A 21,407-nucleotide genomic window follows, 5' to 3' on the forward strand; every position below is an offset into this window, starting at 1 on the left:
AGCCAAAATTGTGCCACATTTAGGAATACTATATTAACATTTAGGTCTTTAAGTCTACTCTATAAATTTAATAGCTTTATAACAATTATTAAGTACTCAGCAAGGTTTTGTAACCTATAGATAAATGATGTACTTAAAAAGGAAATAGAATGTATCACATTTTGTTATTTAAAACATTTGAATGTATTCAAGTTGGGAAAAAAGGACCAAACATTAATCAAATCTCCCTGGAAAGTGGCTGCTCGGTTTTGCTTGGCTTGCATACAGAACCATGATTTGTGAGAGGAACGTAATCCCAAGGAAGAATTGAGTGTTTAAAATTGCATTAATTGTTTAAATTAATTAAGCAACTAAGCAGATCTTTTTATGTACAACATGCACACCAGTTTACACAAAAACCCATCGAAGGACCTAAATCTAAGGATCCCAAAGCCAATTGATGATTTTGCCCTTTCTGTTGTCATGGAAACAGTGTCATCCTCTTAGTTACACTGTCTTTTCCACCTGACTCCTGCAGGGTTGGAGTCGGATGGTTCTCCGTCCCCTGCCTTTGTTTCTCTCCATCCGGTGACTCCTCACATCTAATCACGTTCAGTGTCTTCACCACGGCACTACTGCAGAAACAAGGGGTTCCTTTCAGACTTCTCTGGTTTATGCTCCACGTCTTTCTTCTCCACCCCTTCAGAAAGGTGGCTACTTCCATGTCCGCTGCTGTTACCACTCCTCCATCTAACACAGCAAGATTCCTCCTGGCACCACTTCATGGAGCCATTTGCATCGAAGTCACAGTGACTTCCTTGGTGTCAAGCTATGGGTTCAGGTTAGTCATTATTATTTGACCTCCCAGTAGGACCTGAAGCCTAACCATATTTAGATTTAAAGCTCTCTAGTCTCATAGCATCGGAGTCAGTCCACTTTTCTTCATAATAACAAAAAATCAGAGGCAGGCACATTTTATGAGGAAAAAGGGTTAACTTAGTTCACAGTTCTGGAGATTCCGAGGCAAGCTCCGGTACTGGCTGCTGAGGACCTCATGGTGGATGGTGGACAGTGGGAGCATGTGAGGAAGGAATGACTTCTCAAAATAGGTCAGAGAACAACTCAGGGCTTAGCTCATCACAGCTTAACAACTCATTCTTGTGAGAGCTCTAGAGTCTCATGAGAGGTACATTAACCCTTTCTTAGAACAGCTTCCCCAGGAACTAAGGTATGCCCACTGAACTCTACTTCCAAAGGTCCAGCTTTCCAACATCACCACACCGAGAACCAACCTTCTAATCGTATCTCTTAGAGGTTGTCTTGGTTAGGGTTTCTATGCTGGGGAGACACCATGACCACGGCAACTCTTAGAAAGGAAAACATTTAATCGAGGCATTGGCTTATGGTTTCAGAGGTTCCGTCCATTTTCATCATGGTGGGGAGCATGGCAGCATGCAGGCAGGCGCTGGAGAAGTAGCTGAGAGCGCTACATCTCCCAGGCAACAGGAAGTCAACTAAGACACTGGGCAGTATCCTGAGCAAAGGAAACCTCAAAGCCTGCCCCCACAATGACACACTCCTCTAACAAGGCCATACGCACTCCAACAAAGCCACACCTCCTAATCGTGCCATTCCCTATGAGATTATGGGGACCAATTACATTCAAGCTACCATGGAGATCCAAGTTAAACTCCATCCAGCAGCACTGCCTCTGCCCTATCTTCTCATTACTTTTTTATTGTCGGCATTTAGGACTATGATTTCAGTTATTTTTAGAAGACTCTTACATACATAGTAGATATTATGCATGCTTCTTAGATTAAGTTACAATTAAGTTGATTCCAATAAAATACGTACAGTCCAGGTCAGCAGGGCATCCTCATTGGAAGTCATGCTCCCGAGGCAGCCATGATAAGCAATTCTATTATCCCTGCCTCCATTAACATCTGATCCTTTGCTAGTCAGCATTCTGAATTGCAGAACTGATTTCAATTGGTGAAAACAGTGTACTTTTTACTAGCATCCCGAATATCTGAAAAGAAAGGTGTTCATGATTCGTAGATGGTTAAATATATTTAAGAGAGTCTTCCCGCCTTTACATGTCCAGGCATAAGGAAGTCTTTTGGGCCAGCTAGTCTACAATCAGTACACCTTGGGTTCAGTGAAAGATACTGTCTCAAAATATAAGGTTGGAATACAAAGGTGTAGGACTCAGGGTTAACCTCTAACCTCCACATATGTATGCATACATGTGCAAGCACACACACACACACACACACACACACACACACGAGAATCTTGACCTGGACTGAGAGTCTTTTAAGGATCACTAGGCTGGTACATCATCAAATCTTGCAAGATCTATAAAAACAAGTATGGCTCGTATCATCCTCAGCGAAGACTAACCTTTCTGAACTCGGGGAAGACTTCGAGACTGGTTTAAATTAATGCTCCAGGGAAGGCTTCCCTCACACTGCAGTGTTAACTGCTTCTCTATGACTGCCTGTCCTGGCTAGACCACAGGAATCCTGTAGATGCCACACTCCTCAGCTTTCTGGTGGCATGCAGCTGGAAGAGGTGCCGGAGGAGGTATCCTAACATCCGAGGTTCAAGGGAGGATGGGGACTCTCTCCTGCAGATGTTTAGAGTAAATCGTGCAGAAAGGTTTAACGCCATGGCTCCTGAGGACAGAGGAGGAGTCCTGAAGACAGTTCCCTTGGGAGCATAAATGATAGTTTCCTTGAGAGCAGAAATGGTGTGATCCTTCAGAGCAGTGTGATGGAAAGTCCTGACTGACAACAAGATTGAACTAAGAAAACCTAAGAGTGCTGTCTGTGAGTGTCTGTGGGTGTTTTCAGAAGCCAACATTGTGAGTGCACCAATCCCTTGGTGGGTTCATAACATTAAGGCATTATTAGCAGATGGTAAACATATGAAGCAGGATGCCACTGGGGGCATATCCTGGGGAGCTTGATTGGTCTTAGTCTCTTCCAGTATTTTCCTTCCACTGGGGGCCTATCCCGGGGAGCTCGATGGGTCCTAGTTTCTTCAGGTATCTTCCTTCTCTCTGCTTCCTGCCTACCACAAGGTAAAACACGCTCTCTGTCATATGCTCTTGCCGCTTAGGACAAAGTCACCACGGCCCACGCCCTCTGAAACTATGACTCAGAGTAAATATTCCCTCTCCTTAGGTTGTCTGTGCTGGGTGTTTGTGCACAGCAACACAAAATAACTTATCCAGTTGTCACTGGCAGACTGCTGGCCACATCCTGTCCTCTGGCCTTGTCCCGGTCAGCACCATTCTACTGTCAAGGTATAGACGCCACTCAGTCTAGTAAAAGTGAACAGAACGGTAGGACCCAGATTCAAAGCAACTATGCAGACACAGGTCACTTAAAGACAGACATTTATGCACAGTGTGACAATCTCTAATGCGTTCTAGAAGACATTTTTCCTACAGAGACATCTTTAAAGGGGTTGATGAGACTTTAGGGGGCTACCTTAGGATCAAGGAGGCTTTTGAGCTTGGCTATTTTCCAATAGAATCTTCCATACTAAGGAACCTGTGTTCAGTAGCCAAGCAACCGATTTAGAAATGAACCTTCTATTTCAAGGGCTTCCTTCCTTCCTGCCTGTTTCTATTCTTTTCTGAAGAATTTATTAAAGAAAAACTATCTGGCTTGATGGTTATTCTCTTCATTGCAAAAAGATTTCCTGTAAATAGCTAACAAAAGGCAAATATAATAAAAGACCAGTATTTGACGATTAGGCACAAAATTGATCACTTCTAATAATAACTTAAGGAACTCGGGATAAGAAACTAAGGGAGAGAATAGAATGTCCTGTAGACAGAAAGTAGGGTTCAACCTGGAGGTCAGAAAAGAAAAACAGCCAGCCACTGGCTCTTACCTCTACCTCAGTCCGAAATGGTGATCTTGCCTCCAGGAATCTCAGAATGAGACTGTGTGTGAGAGCTGTCTCTTCCTATCTCTCTAGTGCTGGGATTAAAGGCATGCACCACTACCACCCAGTTTCTATGGCAAACTAGCGTGGCTACTGGGATTAAAGGTGAGTGTGACCACTGCCTGGTCTGTAAGGCTGATCAGTGCAGCTATTTTATTCTCTGAACTTCAGACAAGCTTTATTTATTAAAATACAAATGAAATGCCACTATGATGTCCTTTTCTGGTAATTCCTTACGTGAGGCTAAATTTGCTCCTACACAGAGGGTTAAAATCTGACTCCAAAGAATAAGTGTAAATATTTTGAAGGCAATTAGACAGCATGACCATTTACCAAAATAATAGCAAGTTCTACCTTAGAGCCTATGACTGCCCAAACCATGAGCTTTTCACTGGGATTATGGTACCAAACTTGAAATTCTTTCCTGTGGAACAGGCCTCACAGCAAATCACAAAGTGGTTGGTTTCTCTGGCCACTCCCATGCCACTAGTGCACCAGCAGCCCCTCTTGCCTACCAGGTCAGTACCAATCAGAGTGCAGAGACCACTGATGTCTTCTCTTCCCCCAACAGCTCGCATAGTAACTCCCCGCACTCTGAAAGCTTGCCAAAGGAAAGAAGTTTCCCCAGGAAGTTGAGATTGATTTCTCTATGTTCTACAGCCAAAGTGTACGGTATCTTCAGTAACAGAGTCACACCATGTAGTGATGGTTGACAGCCAACAACAGTAGTGATAGCCTATGTTGTTTGGCATATCTTAGGGTAACTGTGATATTCATTTAATAACCCATGTCTTCTAGGAGCAACACTGTCCACCTATGCAGGGTAAAATTCTGCTTTAATCCTTTTTTTTTTTATTAAGTTGTGTTTTGAAATTAGCTTACTAACTAGTGGGTTTTCATAAAGCCTTTTAAATAGACCCTTACCTTCAGCTAACCCACCCACTACCCTTTCCTCTCCCCCATTCCCTGGCTCCTATCCTTACTTAATTCTGTGACGTTCAGTCCCCCGCCCCGTGTGTCATTTCACATGTGTTCTGCTCTCCTTCCACTTTACACTTTAAGTTGGCTTTGAGATAGTAGCTTCCATATCATACCCTGCTTCCGGGGCTTAGCCCATCCCTTCCACCCCTGACTTCACGCGTAGTCCTGCCATCTTGGTCAGAGAAGCTTCTCTTTGCAGTGGGCAGTAGTTGACAGAGAGAGATGTAACTCATCTAAATGCTGAGTAAGAGACTGAGGGTTCTGCCCTAGACGGTCCCTCCATATCAACCCCGCCAAGCCCAAGGCTTAGGGGCTATCAGAGAGGCGGGAAGAGTGTAAGAACTGAATGGTGAAGAGGACCTTTGAGGGGTGCTGTCTTCTGGACAGGAGATAGGGTTAATACAACCATGGATGCAGAGCAGCTCTGGTTACCTGCACAAGATCAAGCCAGCCAAAATTCTGGCATAGATGGGGAGGGTGCAAATTAGAGGGGGGAGGTCTCCAGGCCCCACCTCTTGTTGAAGATTTGTTAGTAATGAAGAGGTGCTGGGGGCGGTGAATCTTCTTTTTGGAAGGTGTAGCCTCTGAGAGATTTCCTATGTTCCAGTGGATGGCTCCACACCCGTGCACAAATGGGCAAAACTAACTCAACTTAAGGAAGTATTAAAAAAATACATGAGGCCGGGCAGTGGTGGCACATGCCTTTAATCCCAGCACTCGGGAGGCAGAGGCAGGCGGATCTCTGAGTTCGAGGCCAGCCTGGTCTACAAGAGCTAGTTCCAGGACAGGCTCTAGAAACTACAGGGAAACCCTGCCTTGAAAAAAAAAAAGAAAAAAAATACATGAATTTGTCTGGGGGGAAAAGGAGGGAATTACAGAGGTGGAATTAGGAGAAGATATGATTGTGTTTCATTGTGTACATGTATGAAGTTCTCAAAAATCAAGGAAAGAAAACCTGACCCGGGATTGACCTCGAGTCCCTCTCTGCTTTCTGCCCCTCTGGTTACAAACATGCACATAAGCACTGCCCTCATTCCCTGGTTCTGCCGAAGCTCTGGATGCTGTGCCACACAGATACATGCAGAGCCTCAGACCCAGGGCTGCGGGTTACAGACAGTTCCTATACAGCCATCTAGATATCTCTGGGATGCGTTCTGTGAAGAAACTCACACCTCCCCAAAGTTCTTGCAATGCTAGCCGGGAGGTGTGTGCACGTGCGTACGTGCGTGTGTGTGCATGTGTGTGTGCATGTGTGTGTGCATGTGTGTATGTGCACACGTGCATGCGTGCATGTATGTGTGCATGTGTGGCGTAGGGGAAAAGGTGGGATGTGAGTTGCCAGTCAGCTCTACTCCTGTACAGTAGAGCTGTATGCGGTGTGTTCAAAGCAAGTGTCATCCCATTTGTCCAAGCTGCCTGTGAAGGCGGCTACAGCAGGGGCACAGTGGTGTCTCTTACACTTATTTTCACCAACAATCCTATTATTGTTATCAGACGCCTGCAGTTTGGAATGTATAATTTATTCATCAGCACATGGATTCTGAATTAGCAGAGCTAATTTTTTAAAAGAGAACTTTTTAGATTTTTTTTCAAGTTTAATTTTCTGTGTATACATATTTTGTCTCCATGTATGTCTGTGTGCCACGTGTGGACCTGGTACCTGGAAGACCCTTCAGTATGAAGAGATTGAAGGAGGACATCATTTCCTCGACAACTGGAGTTATAATGTGTGGGTGCTGGGAACTGAACTGGGTTCTCTGCAATGTCCTTAACTGTCGCCCCATCTCTCCAGATCCTATGGAATTTTTTTTAAGTAATTTAGTGTGGTTTCTTCAAGTCTTTCCTAACAAATGAGATGGTTTGGTTATACTTTTTAAAAAAGATTTATTTATTTATTTATTTATTTATTATGTATACAACATTCTGCCTCCATGTATGCCCGCACGCCAGAGGAGGGCACCAGTCTCATTACCGATGATTGTGAGCCACCATGTGGTTGCTGGGAATTGAACTCAGGACCTCTGGAAGAGCAGCCAATGCTCTTAACCTCTGAGCCATCTCTCCAGCCCCCTGGTTATACTTTTAAAACCATACCTATATTATTATTATTATTGTTGTTGTTAATATTGTAGACAGGATCTCATCTTGCCTAAGCTGGCCTCACTATCTTTCTTGAACTTGATTCTCCTGCTTCCTCATCCTGCTGAGTTTACCAGTTTCACCTGACACTAAGGGTTGAACCCGGCGCTTGCTTTATGTAGGTTAGGCAAGCACTCTGCCTAGTGAGCTATGTCCTCACCCTGTCCCTATATATCAGCAGTACTACTTACAGGTTCAAACCTCTCTCTTGCAGTAGAAACAAGTATGTAAGATGGGTTCAGAATTAGGAATACAGTGTGAATCTCCACTCTTCCCTATTCTGCTCTCTTCTGGGGAATAACAGGATCTCTTGTGTCTGTACCTGGTTAATAGTACACAATTTGCCAGGTTGGCGCTTAGGTGTGTCCTGTTATGGAATAACCCTTTTGTACACTGTGAAAATGTGTTGCTCTCGTTATTAATTAATCTCGTCAGCTCTTTAGCTGACATGCCAATAGCTAAGCAAGAAGAGGTTAGCTGGGAGAGCCAAATTGAGAGACTGCTGGGATCTAGGCTGGAGGGCCCTGCTCTCTAGATCCTAGCCCCTGGACGCACATCCTGCACCCCAACCCCACCCCGCAAAGCCCCAGAGACCTGGGAGCAGCCTCCCCATACCTGCAACCATCCCCCACTACATCTGTGACAACTGGGCCTGACTGAAACTGGAAAGGACCCCCACAGCTGCATCAGTGACCACCAGAGGCACAGTCCCGCTTGCACCTCTGCATTGTTAGGGGACCAGTTAGAAATTATCAAAGGATGCTCAATCGTGCCACAAGGACATGTGCTCAACTGTGTTCATAGCAGCTTTGTTTGTCATAGCCAGAACCTAGAGACAACCTAAATGCCCCTCGACCAAAGACTGGATAAGGAAAATGTGGTACATTTACACAATGGAGTACTACACAGCAGAAAAAATAACAACAGCTTGAATTTTGCAGGAAAATGGATGGAGCTAGAAAACATTATATTGAGTGAGGTAACCCAGACACAGAAAGACAATTATCACATGTACTCACTCATAGGTGGTTTTAAAACATAAAGCAAAGAAAGCCAGCCTACAAACCGCAATCCCGGAGAATTTAGACAACAATGAGGACACCAAGAGAGACATACATGGATCTAATCTACATGGGAAGTAGAAAAAGATCTTCTGAGTAAACTGGAAGCATGGGGACTTTGGTGGAGGGTTGAAAGGGGAAGGGGAGAGGCAGAAGGGGAGCAGAGAAAAATGTAGAGCTCAATAAAAATCAATAAAAAGGGAAAAATAATTATAAAAATAAAAAAGAATATCAGACTTACATGTAGTAAATAAAATATTGCTAAGTATCCTTAAAAAAAGAAAAGAAAATTTGAAGGAGCAGATAAAACTAAAACGTATTTGAAATGTTTCTTCTTATTGTTTTATACCCTTAAGATTTAATAAAAGCAAGTATGATTGGGATAAGGTTAAGAAGCATTTGTTGGGTCACCCTAATTTTCTCAAATGGTCTATGATTTACAGAAAGAAATTAGGGAGACTTCTACAAAAAAGTTACCTGATACAACAGGAATGGATATTATGGAAAGTCTTGAAGATACCGTAGCTTCATTCAACACTATAAATCACAGATTTATAATATAAATAATTTATATAAATAATAGAACTCTCATTGTAGCAGGTGTTGCTCTTGTCCTGGCAATAATAGCCTTACTAGTTTTAAAATATGTTTTGGTCTACTTACGTAAGATTGTAAGAAGACAGACAGAAAAAGACTGTATATACTGTGAGGCTACAGTACCTTCGAAATGATGAAATTTTGTACAAGGGAAAGGGGAATCTGTGGCATAATGTCCCGCCGGCCTGGCGCCAGAGGGATAGTAAGCAACTTTCTCTAGCCATGAAGCCTCACAGGGCGACATCTTGCCTAGCTCTGGAGTTTTCACTCAGCCCCTAATCCATCCTTTGCGTTGCAGATAACTTTTGTTGCCCTACGTGAATCTTGTCTGAGAGTTTCCCATGGATACAAAGCCTATGCGAAACTTGGTTTAGAGAAAAACTGGAAAATGATAGTACCTCATGAATCAGGTGTTTGTACCCGGCATTGTATTTTTGGAAACTTCATTCAATTTGTTTTGAGATATGGAAATCTACTATCTAAAGTGTAAATATGGAAAAAATTAAAGATGCCAAGAGGCAAAGGGAAAACACTTCAGTCCATATAGGCTAAGGCCCCTGCACCTGCAAAGGCTAAATTCATTCTCAGGGTGTCTCTGAGTCCTCATTTCATGAACCCGCGTGAACCCACATACTAGCGATGCATTATTTATAACATAGTTACTATACTTATTGTTTATAGTTTTTCTTATATTTGTTATAGCCTTCTTTTTTATTTTAGACAAAAAGAGGACATTTTATTTGTGTTTTTTTTTTAAATATTTATTTATTTATTATGTATACAATGTTCTGTCTGTGTGTATGTCTGCAGGCCAGAAGAGGGCACCAGACCTCTTTACAGATGGCTGTGAGCCACCATGTGGTTGCCGGGAATTGAACTCAGGACCTTTGGAAGAGCAGGCAATGCTCTTAACCTCTGAGCCATCTCTCCAGCCCTATTTGTGTTTTAATAAATAAAGCTTGCCTGAAGATCAGAGTGCAAAGCTAGCCACACTAGTCAGTCATACAGGTCAGGCAGTGGTGGTACACACTTTTAATCCCAGCAGCCACACTAGTTAGCCATAGAGGCTGGGCAATGGTGGTGCGCGCCTTTAATCCCAACACTAGAGAGGAATACAAGGCAGATGAGACAGGAATTTGCTCTCGTTTCAGTCTAAAGATTTCACAGAGTTAAGAGTTCTTTAGTAGCTTGACTGCTTTGCTTTTCTTATCTTCAGCTTGAACTCCCCCCCCCCAAAAAAAAAGCTAGTTAGTAACCAGCCTAAGCTATTGGCCGAGTGAGCTGAAGGGACAGAAAACCCCACCTACAGTGTCCCGCTCCCACCTCTGGGTATGTTATGGTTATTGTTTCTATTTAAAGACTAGTTTTCAAAAAGCTACCTAGAGAAAGGATGAGTTGACTTGCTCTCTCCCAATGCCATTATCTTTAGCTTCATTTTTGTGGTGCTGAAGATCGTATTCCTGGACCATGCCCATGCTAGTCAAATGCTCTATCACTGTGCCAAACACTCACTCCTCTTCAGATGTTCCTGAGGCACTGGACTGGCACCACAGAATTTTAGAACTGAAGTGGTACCAAGAGATCACCTCCTCAAAGAGTCATTAAGAGTTTCTTCAAGGTTCTTTGTTCTGCCACAATTATTTTAAATCCTGGACAAACATGAGAACTATCTGAAGCTCCTTAAAAGGCCCCATCCATGAGTCAGACTCCGTTAGGGTGGCACTCAGGGGTCAGTTCATTTTAAGCATCCCTGGTGACTAGGATGCTTGGCTAGAGTTGAGATCCTCTGCTCTGGGAGTCTGTGGTCCTTAGGGGCTCATGGCTGGCCTCAAAGACTTTATACATGACTTCTCAGGGGAGACAAACTTTTGTGGATATTTTCCATATCTGATCCAAATGCCTAGCTGGTTCCCAAGTCTCCTCCACACCATCCCCACAGCATGACCATTTAGCTTTGGTTAGAACTCCAGGCCTGTCCACTCTGTACCAGGACAGCTATGAGTGCAACCCAACACAAAACCGTAGGTTTTCTTAAGATACTGTGAGATTGTTTTGCATTTTGTTTTTTGTTTTTTGTAATTTGATTGTGTGGCTCTTGAGGGTAGACTTTGTAGATAACCTGTTGCATTGCCAAAGGCTCTCTCTCTCTGGAAGCTCATACTATCTTTGACCAGGACTGAGAGTCAAACCTTTGAAGATGATAAAAAGAAGCCACACCTTGAATACAAGTCACAAAACCTTGGGACACTGCCTGCGAGAAGGCCATCATCATGTATAACCCCTCAACCCTGCTGTAGAGCTGTGAATCAGAATAAACTTTTTATTGATAACTTATCCAATCTGTGGCACCATGTTATTAGCAACAGCTAGCAGCCAGAGACTGGGTATCAGGAAGAGTTTAGGTTAAAACATGGTGACTCTTGCTGGGCGCTGGTGGCTCACGCCTTTAATCCCAGCACTCCGGAGGCAGAGGCAGGTGAATCTCCATGAGTTCGAGAGCAGCCTGGTCTACAAGAGTAGCTCCAGCACATCTAAGCATGCTACAGAGAAACCCTGTCTTAAAAACAAAAACAACCAACCAAAACAAACAAACAAAAAACATGGCGACTCTTACCACATCATTCTGTTCCTTCAGAGGAATGTCAGATCCAGTATCTCCCTCGAGGCTGACGGAATCAATGCACTCAGCCAGCGTGTCCTCGGTCACTTCTCCATTGATAGGGGCCTCCTCGGCATCACTGACCTTGGCCTGCTCTAGAAGGCCTGTAGGGGCAGTCTCTGCACATGCAGCTGTGCTCTCATGCTGCTCTCCGGTGTGGTCAGCTGGCACTGGCTCATCTGAAGTCGTAGCTGGACCACACCGCACTTCCGCATCCTCAACTGGGGACTCACCTTGGGGCATCCCAGCAGCATCTTCTCTGACTTCATTGGTTATGATGGCACTGGCATCATCAGACATTTTAATATCTGTCAAGAGGATCACAAACACATGTGTTGGCAACGTCCATTCAATTCAATTATGCCAAGTGGGGGTAAGCTCTCGTCTACCAAGAAGTAACTCTATGTGATCTTACGTAGCCAGAATAATGGCTTATAAAGATATCTACCTTTTAACCCTGGTCCCTGTTGCTGCTGTCTTACATGGCAATAGGAACTCTGGTTGCTGCTAAGGATCTTGGCAGGGGAAAGCTGTCTTCATTTCTCTGAGTGGCCCTAACTGTAGTCACAAGTTCCTCGTCGTCACAAGCGTCCTCACCAGAGTGAACAAAAGAAGGTTGGACATGATGGAGAAGCAGAGTGGCATGTGGAGAAGAAGGTGACAGGAGCAGAGCCTGAAGGGATGCCCTTTGAGAACAGAGGGAGGGGCCACAAGCCAAGGACTGAGGCAGCTACCAAAGGCTGAAGAAGGCAAGGAAACCATTCTTCCCTTCCAGAGTCTAGGAGGAACCAGCCCCACCGCCATCTTGATCTAAGCTCTGGGGAAATCCATATCTGACTTCTGACTTCTCCACTGTAAATGTGTGTTGTATAAGTCATGGAGTCTGTTGAAAGAGGCAGCCAGCACGGCAGACAGGGCTCTGATGGGATTCGGTCTCAAGATCGTACGTGCTTCAAACTTCCATCTTAGCACTTACTGAAAGTGGACCTTTTGAGCCTCGGTTTTCTGATCTGGAAGATGATTTTGAGGCCAGCCTGGGCTGCCTAGACGTATACCATGTCTCAAAACAAACAAACAAATCAAAACAAAAAAATAGAGAAAAGAAGAAAGGATGACTGGTAACCACCTGAGTTTTATCCCAGACCCACATGGTAGAAAGAGAGAACTCACTCCTGCCAAGTGGTCCTCTAACTCCACAAGTGGATTGTTACAAGTGGGAAACTGCCACAAGCAATGAAAGAATAAATGAAGAACGAATTAATACATTCAATAATTAATTAATTTTGCTCTGAAAATAAAAAAAAGTGTCTGTGAACTTGTTTAAAAAGTGCTATTAGTTTTGCAGAGCCATCAAACACACGCAAGAAGGACTTCCAGACACACATGGCTCCACTGTCCTTTGTAACAGTTAAGGGCTTGTTGAGGCTCTCAAACTCCTGCTCCCATTCCACAGACAGGGAATAGGCGAGCGACAGTTTTAGAAGCTCATAGAAAGGGAAAGGAGAAGTGACCGCTACTGAAGGGTTCTCTAGGAGGGGACAAGAGTAGTGGCAGTGGTTGTATAGATGTGTAAAATATACCAAAAAACACTGATCACAATGCCTAAAAACAGTGTGAGTTTTATGACCTGTGAATTATAGCTTAATATGCTGACACAGAGAAAGTTCTACGGTCAGATAAATAATTCTAGTAGCCAACTGAATCTCTCTCCGTGTCTTATTCCTAACATCAGGCCTCTTTGTCTTGTGTGTTTCTCACAACAAATCCTATATTTCTGCCAAAAACAGGCTCAAAATATCAGTGCTGTTGTTCAGGAAATTACAGTTTGAGAAATGTGTGACCTTGAGATTGAACCCCATCAGAGCCTTCGGTGTTCAGAAGCCATGCCCACTTTCCTACTTATTCACTGCCGGAACCACATTGTGGGCCTGCTGTGATTTCACCTTTGGGTTTTCCTTCTCCCCTCTGGCTATTCCCCAAATCCACATTCTTTGCCTCCTAATTACACAGCTGTGCTGTCTAATTATACAGCTTTGCTGTCTACATCTCAGAGACTCCCTATTCCTAGCCTCACTGAGGTGCAGTCACACTCCAACTGGCATCTGAGGACTGGTGCACTGATCCCATTAGCATTGGCTCCCACTATACCTTTCCAAACACGAAATGAGACACTACACTACAATCGGCCGACACATTCACAACAGACTGCAGCTGGCTACTGAAACCTAATCCTCCACAATGGGAGGGTCCAGAAGATGTACCCTTCACCAACGCTGTAAGACCCGAAACGATGAGAGGCACCAGTGCATGCGAAGGGCGTTGCTCTTCTCTTTCACCAAACCCCAGGGTTGAAGACACTGCTGTTCAGTTGAAATGAATTAAATGTAGTGGGTTTAACCCAGCCTAGAGTAGCCTGGTTGCCAGAGCAGCATGGACTCGCCAAAGGCCAGGTGAGCTGTATGTAGTTACCATGGCAGGCAGCACAGGCAAAGCTAACGTCTATGAGGGCTTGTATGATGCTATGGGCTTCCGTAATGGCTGATCGACCAGATAAGAAGTCTGCTAAGTGCTTATTCTCTCTGAATTGGGCAAATGTATTGCTTTGCTTATATTTTTAAAGTCCAGGTAAAACCATCACATCCTTCCTTCCTTGTGTCTCCTAAATAGATTTACTGTTTCTTCTTATTCCAGGAGTGCTTTGCTTCTACGGCATCTTGGGCAATTAGAACTACCTGATTAAAGTTACTCGAGGCATTGTTCTTACTCTGCAAATTCAATGAAGATCTTGATTTTTCAAAATATTTTACGTGTGTGTTTTCTGCATATATTGGGAAGCTCAAGAAACATGCGCAACACTTAAGGTTGTGTAGAGAATGCCGGTGCTCTTTTATGACAGGTGGTTTCAAATGACCCTGTGATGAGATGTTCCTTCTCAGCTGTGTCACTATAGCCAGCGCCAGAGACCGTCAGCCTATGAAGATGAAAGGTTTATTTTAACTCCCATCTTGGGAGGGTTTGGCCTATGCCTGCTCAGTCCCTAACTTCTGAGTGAAGTCACACATCGTAACAATAACGGATGTCATTTGGTGGCCAGAGCCTCTCACTTCATAGTCAGGAAGCAAAACAGAAGAACTGAGGTCTCACTCTCTCCTTCCAGAGCGCACTCCTGATGCCTGGAATTCCTTCTACTGGGCCCCACTTCTCAAGTTCCCGCCTCCCTTTAGTGCCACACGAAGGGCTAAGCTGTGAGCACACGAGCCTTGCAAGAAAACTGGATTTTAAATATAAACTCTAAAATTAAATTAGAATATCTCTTTTTAAGCCAAACTCTGTTCTGGGACTTCAGCACTCCTGTGAGCAAGACTGCAGACGGAAAAGGCAAAGGCTTTGCTCTAGCTAGTGTGTGAAGTCTAAGGCAGGGTTTGTGGGCTGTGGGCAGTCAAGGAGTCTGTCCAAAAACCTCGATAGAATGGATCTGGCTAGCAGGGGACACCTGAAAAGGGATTGTCATTTAGTAGCGGTAATGAAAACTTCCCGAGCTGGGCCTGGCCTAGGGTAAGAGGCTGCCAAAGTACAACTTGCTGCTCTGGTCTTGACCTTCGCCCTGCCCTGCCCGGGTAAATAAAGTTTTATTGACCACAGATGAACCTTCCTATTCACATGCAGCTACTGTTTCTCCATAATGGCAAATCACTGCAGACGCAACACAGACCACGAGTCTGCAAAGAAACTGAGATGGAAATACTTACAGTGGAGCCTAGCACAGAGAACACTAGCCCTGGACCTGGGCGCCTAGAGATTTCTCTTTCTTACCCTTGCCTTCTTGCCCAGTCTTCTAGAGACAATCTTTCAAGAAGAAACAGCACGTCCACACACGAATATCCTCTTTATCTCAGGTTTTTTTTTTTGTTTTGTTTCTGTCATTTATTTATTTTCAACTATAACTGGTCACAGGCTTTATCTGAGATCTTTATTTCTTCATAAACTAATTTGAACACCCCTATTATTAGTCTGGATCTTTAAGAAGCACCAATTAGTTTTCTTTAGCCTTTTCTTTCCCCTTTCTTTCTTTTTGAAACAGCGTCTTACTACGTAGACTGGCCTAGAACTTGCTATGTAGACCAGGCTGGCCTCAAACTCACAGCGATCTGCCTGCTTCAGCCTCCCAAGTGCTGGGGTTAAAGGCATGTATCACCATGTACAGCAACTTTAACTTTTCTGTAAGCAGGAATATGAGAACAAATGTGGCCATAATAAACATTAATGGGCAAATGAAAACCACAACGGATCACTTTCGTGATTTATCTTAATTATGCTATTATAACACAGCTATTCTAACATACTGTGACATATGTCATATGACCTGTATGCTGACTGGCTAATACCTATGTTGCTCTGTCCAGGGACACAATATCCAGAGGTCTTTAGTAAGCATTCAAAGTTTACCACTGGGTGTCTGTCCTTTGAGAGATCTCGGCCGCCATTCTCTTGGACGTATGCTTTAGGCTATGTCAAATTGCACAATGGTAGAAATCCATTTCCACATGACATAGCAAGTCCTTAAGATATGTGCTCCTGGCAGAAATAACGCATTGGTGTTCCCTGTCCTTCCACGCCCAGGGCCTAAGATTATATCAAGTCAGCAGCCCATGGGCCTTTGGAGTCGGGTTTTTTCTAGAGCTCCTAGCTGACTGCAGAACTCTGAAGCCTGAAGCTAGCTGAAACTGTGCTCTAGATGGACAGCTGTTTCCGAGCAGGGACTTGTGAAGCACACGGGACACAGCTGTAGCAAGGACCTCGTGTCCTGGAGAGGTACATCACTTCCTATCTGCACAGTTTGGAAGTCTCTTCTGATTTTGGTTCGGAACACTGATCTCTGCAGCCATCCGTGTCCGTGGCTTTGACCCACAGAAACAAGGAGGCTGCTTCAGGAAGCTCCAAGGAGAGGAGGTGGGGGGACACATAATGAAGTCTTTGTAGGGTGGGAATAAGTTAGTTTTTCATGAGCAAATGTATTCATCACCTAAAATGCTCCTGGGCACATCGGAACAGCTATATCACAGCACCCCAAGTGAGGGCAGAAGGCACGGGGCTAGATTTCGGAAATGAGAAAGGTGCCAGGGGCTAAAACAAATCCATTAAAAAGCCATTCAGGGGTGGAGGGTGGCTCAGTGGGGAAATGCTTGCCCAACACATACAAGGCACTGGGTTTGATTCCTAGCATTGAGAAAAAGAAAATCAAATTAAAAGAAGGAAGAGAAGATGGAAAGAAAACTATGTAAAATGGCATGATACATAAACAATACCCCTGAATTAGCGCAAGGGAGAATCGTGACCCTGGCTTGGCATGTTCAGGCGGGTGGGAGTACGCACAAATACCTAGGATGAGAAATGAGCTCTAGGCAGTCAGGACGCACGTCTGTGTGGCTGAGATACACATGCATGGCTGCATGGAGGAACAGTGAGATGGGAAGGGCTAGGCCGGGGCCTCCGTCTGACTGCAGTGTCTCTTTGTAGGCAAACAGCATTTGCACATTCGCACTGGGCTTCCTGCTCCCTCCTCTGTGAAGCTGGAGCGGATAACATGATCTGGAAACTTCGTTCCCATGTCCTGACTGCGGAGAAAAATCAGGGCAGGGTTTTAAGGTTTTCCTAAATCTAAATTTATTCAAAGTAACGCTCCGCCTTCCTCGTGCCATTCAGCATCCATCCTTTTTCCTGGTATTAAACTGTCATGAAATGACAGCAGGCGGCTTATTGTCTGAATGAGCTCACTTGGTGAGATGCAGATGTGGTAACATGATGCCCTGTCCCAGGCGGCCTCCTGTACTTCACAAAAGAGGCTCAGAGAATGATGGGTGAACCTACATAGAGAGAGGCTCCCGGACCTGTCCGGTTTTCACAGTGCACACACTGAGCCCCTAGGCCTGTCTCTACACCTGACAGGCATTTTCTGAACCAGAGAGGAGACCCTATATTTGCTTGGCTTAAAAATCAAGCGGGGCTGGAGAGATGGCTCAGTGGTTAAGCGCACCAAGTGCTTAAGTGGCTGCTCTTCCAGAGGTCTCCCGGAGGGGTGCATTCCCAGCACCTACAAAGCAGCTCACAACCCTCTGTAAGTCCAGCCCCAGGGGCTCCAATGCCACCTTCTGGCCTCCATGGGTGCTGCATGTACAAGGCCCACAGATAAATGTATGCACCTACACACCCCCTACACACACACACACACTCACACACACACAATACCACTAGGGGTATTCTGTGGCCCTTCATGATCCAAGACCACCCTATCTCTTGCACCCCAACACTTCCTGCACTTCTGACTTCCCACACTGGCCCTCCCTACTCACACTGCTCCTAAACCTTCAGGCTGGCTGCCACCACTGATGTCATGTCTTCCTGTCAACCTAATTCCCTTCGCTACCCAACATCTAATGTCACCCTTAACTTTGAAATTGTTCTTTGTGTACTCCACACCCTCCCAACAATGAACGCTCCTCTGTCTCTGTCCTGAGACTTTCACAGACTTCTCCATTGCCTTTAGCAGTCTCTCCTGTGTCATCCTTCAGGCCTTGCTGTGAGGCACAGGATCTTGCTTCATTCTGACCCCACATACACTGCGTTTGACATTGATTAAAAGAAGTGATGTTTCACATAAGCCTACTTACACATCTGAATCCCCGAAATTCAGGGAGGTTCCCCTCCCCCCTTCAAATTCCTTCTACAGGGGCTCACTTGTGCTTCAAATTTCACCCTTCATTCCTTCGCTGATGGCTTTCAATGTAAGAAGTTAATCAAAACATCTCAGAATTAATAGATTAATATTCCTAGGAGAGAGCCTAGGGATAGGGGTTGGGGAGGAAGGAGACGCTAGGAAGCACAGAAAGCATGGGGAGGCCTCTCAGGATGACCCTTGAGCTGGGGAGTCGCAGGGAGGAGTTCAAGGAATGCTGATTTAAAAAGCCATCTGCTTCAATCAAGAGGTTCAGGGTGGAAACTATTGGTATGGCAGAGATAATGCTCCCACAACCTGCAGAAAGTCCGTTAAGAAAAGCCGGAGGAATCTTGGTGCTGACTGACGGCTGGGAAATACTCACCAGATTCCTTGGAGAAGACAAGCCGGCTGAGTAGAAGGACTGCATTTGGGGTGGGGAATAGGGAACTCAAGAGGAGAACCCAGGATGTTGCTTGGGCAGGAGAGCAGGCATGCTGGGGGCACGCCGGGGAGGGGTGATGGACCAGGATGGAGACCAAGGCCTGAGCTCGGGTTTTCCGAGGGCAAGGGCAGGCACACCCTAGGGATGGAGGCCTTTGCCTTACAGGGACGGGATCACTCAGTGCTTCGCCCTGGGAAGACCCCCACCGCTCGCTCCCCGATTTGGGACACTTGGGGAAACTTTTCAGACTGGTTTGAGCCAAGACTCCCGCAGCCGGCTCCACGGAGCTCCAGGCGGGACGAGGGTGCAGACCCGGCGTGCGGGCGTGTGGGTGTGTGCATGAGCGTGGAGACGGAGCGACACACACTCACACACACACACTCACACGCCCGCACCCACGCAAGGCCCTCGGCCGCGTCGCCCGCGTCTCCCCCGACCTTAGTCCCCAAGCAAGCGGGTTTCTCGGGACCACTTTTCCGCTGCAGGCTTCTCGCGACCCAAAGAGGACAGGGGTCGCGGCGCTCGGGTCCCCGCCCGCCCGGGAAGGGATGGGGAGAAGGCGCCCCGGGTTCTTACCGCTTGGCCGCCGAGTGCGCGCCGGAGCCCCGGGTCCCGCCCCGCCACGTCGGCAGGACCGGCGGGGACGCGGCTGCAGGGGAGGGACCGGCCGAGCTGCCCCGCCCCGGGCCTCCCGCCTCCGCCTGGCCCGGCCCAACTGCAACCTGACCTGCGGCGAACTCAGCTGTTCCAGCTCCTCCCGGCACAACGTCGGGTCCCTTGCTTTCCTTCAGAAACACCGGGAAAGCCATGCACTGTTCTAAGGAAGGGGTTCCCTGGGCTGCACTGTGGGATCCCCAGGTTCTAAGTTAGGTAGAAATCTTTGACCACCTAACCCTAAAAACAATAACAAAAGGAATCAATCAAACAGACCACACTTTGTAGAAGATCAACTTGAAAATATGGATCAAGTTCATTCTCTTTGGCTTGGGGATTGCACATTTGCATTTGGCATGGAAAAATATATTTGTCCTGAGCAAACAAATGTGTGTGTGTGTTTGTGTGTGTGTGTTTGTGTGTGTGTGTGTTTTAACTATTTATACTGTGGGTATCCTGAAGCACACTGGATACCCCACAATCGGGGATTAATGGCATGACCTATAGTAACGCCAAACAATTGGGTCAGCTGTATCAAAAAACATGATTTATTTCAATGAAGGCCATATAGCAAGGCTTTCCTTAATAAGGGTCTAAATGATTAATTAAGGGCGGGAAAGCTAACTAAATATATGCATCAGTAGGAACTACTTTTGTAAATATGTATGTGTATGTGTACATGATTCAAATTCAGGAAAACAGTTTAGAAACAGTGGGTCTCTCTGACTGATGTGTTTAAGGCTAATTTTCTCCTTTTCCCTTTACGGGTCACAATCTTCTTTTAAAAAAATGGCATCCACATGTTAAGAATTTATGAAGTTGAGGTAAAACCAAGGTGTGACCTTTGACCTGTCTCTTGTTGATCCCAGGCTTAAGCAGTTAATGGCTTGGTAGTTGTATGGTTGAGGCTGCCTTGGGCAACCTGTGGCAGTGCATGCTTGCTTGTGCGGTGTGTGGTAGCCCCTGGAACAGAGAGAAGGGATCTCAGTTCCCTACTATTTCCCCTCCGCTATTGCCTTTCCTTCATCAAATACCTGTTCTACGAAACTTTGCACATATTGAGTGAGTTGAACTGAATGAAAGTTGCACTTGGGTGCCACACTGGTGCCAAGGGTTACTTTAATTCGGGAACGTAGCTTGCTCCCCCATTCCCTGATGGGGATCCTCAGATACAAGGGAATAAACAAGCGAGGACACATATACCAAATCAGAGGACCTGGTAGATGAATGGGGTAATATTACATGGATAACGGTAGTTGTGTCTGCAACCCTGTACACCCATTCTTGTAGGATGCCAGCCTGGCATCTACATTCAAGCCACCCCCAAGCACACACTTCTCTAGTTTTGTGATCCTCTGGCCTTCATGGCCTCTCTCCTGTCAGCGTCCATTGAATGTATGTAGTCTTTGAACAGGAATGTCATTATAAGATACATTTCTGAGTGTGTGTGTTTTTTACTGTACCTAGATGATGTTACGCAAGAGACATCCTGTCTTCACTCAATATGAGTGATTATCTAGCCTGGTGCCTTCTAGGTTTCTGTTGTTCTGATCTGTTACAGGGGTGCCCCATACTTGCATCAGATGAATTTTACACACACAATGTCTTAAGTGGAGGATGTCTGAGCCTCCAGCTCCTTGGAACCACACTACAGGCCATAGCAAACATCTCTTTCTGTGTCCCTTTCTGGGATAGTTCTCTGCTGTACGTGTCCAGGATGAGACTGTGGGTTATACAGGTTCATTTTTCTGATTCCTTTATCTGATTACCTTTTTGGGAGGGTGTGGTATTGGTTTCTCTGTGTAGTCCTGGTTGTCCTGGAACTTGCTCTGTAGTCCAGGCTGGCCTTGAATTCACTGATATGCCCCCCTCCCTCTCTCTCTCTCTCTCTTTCTCTCTCTCTCTCTCTCTCTCTCTCTCTCTCTCTCTCTCTCTCTCTCCCTCCCTCCCTCCCTCCCTGCCTCCCTCTCTCTCTCTCTCTCTCTCTCTCCTCTCTCTCTCTCTCTCTCTCTCTCTCTCTCGTGCATGTGCTTTCTGTAAGCTGCTCTTGCTTTCTTGCAAAACTTCCACTTATGTGTGTTCTTTTCCTTTGAAGAATTGCTTGTCCATTTCTGGGCAATTGCAAACAACAACAACAAAAAAACCCTTAGATTAGGACTTTGTGTATTTAGGGAGATTTTTCACCAACTAGATATTCTTAATCTTAGTATAGACATT

General features: G+C 45.5%; 1 protein-coding gene across 1 annotated transcript in view; it reads right to left on the bottom strand.

The window, feature by feature from the left end:
* Fam114a1 (family with sequence similarity 114 member A1) overlaps window positions 1-19,213 on the bottom strand; it is a 68,491-nt gene extending 49,278 nt beyond the window's left edge. Inside the window, exons 1-2 of the mRNA XM_038326912.1 lie at window positions 19,113-19,213; window positions 11,335-11,687 (exon numbers count right to left, since the gene is read on the bottom strand). Of these exons, the coding sequence (XP_038182840.1) occupies window positions 11,335-11,679 (345 nt within the window). The 5' untranslated portion in view covers window positions 11,680-11,687; window positions 19,113-19,213. The remainder of the gene's footprint in view (window positions 1-11,334; window positions 11,688-19,112) is intronic.
* Between the last annotated feature and the right edge of the window lie 2,194 nt (window positions 19,214-21,407).

Source organism: Arvicola amphibius, chromosome 1 (assembly GCF_903992535.2).
Source record: "Arvicola amphibius chromosome 1, mArvAmp1.2, whole genome shotgun sequence".
NCBI lineage: Eukaryota > Metazoa > Chordata > Mammalia > Rodentia > Cricetidae > Arvicola > Arvicola amphibius.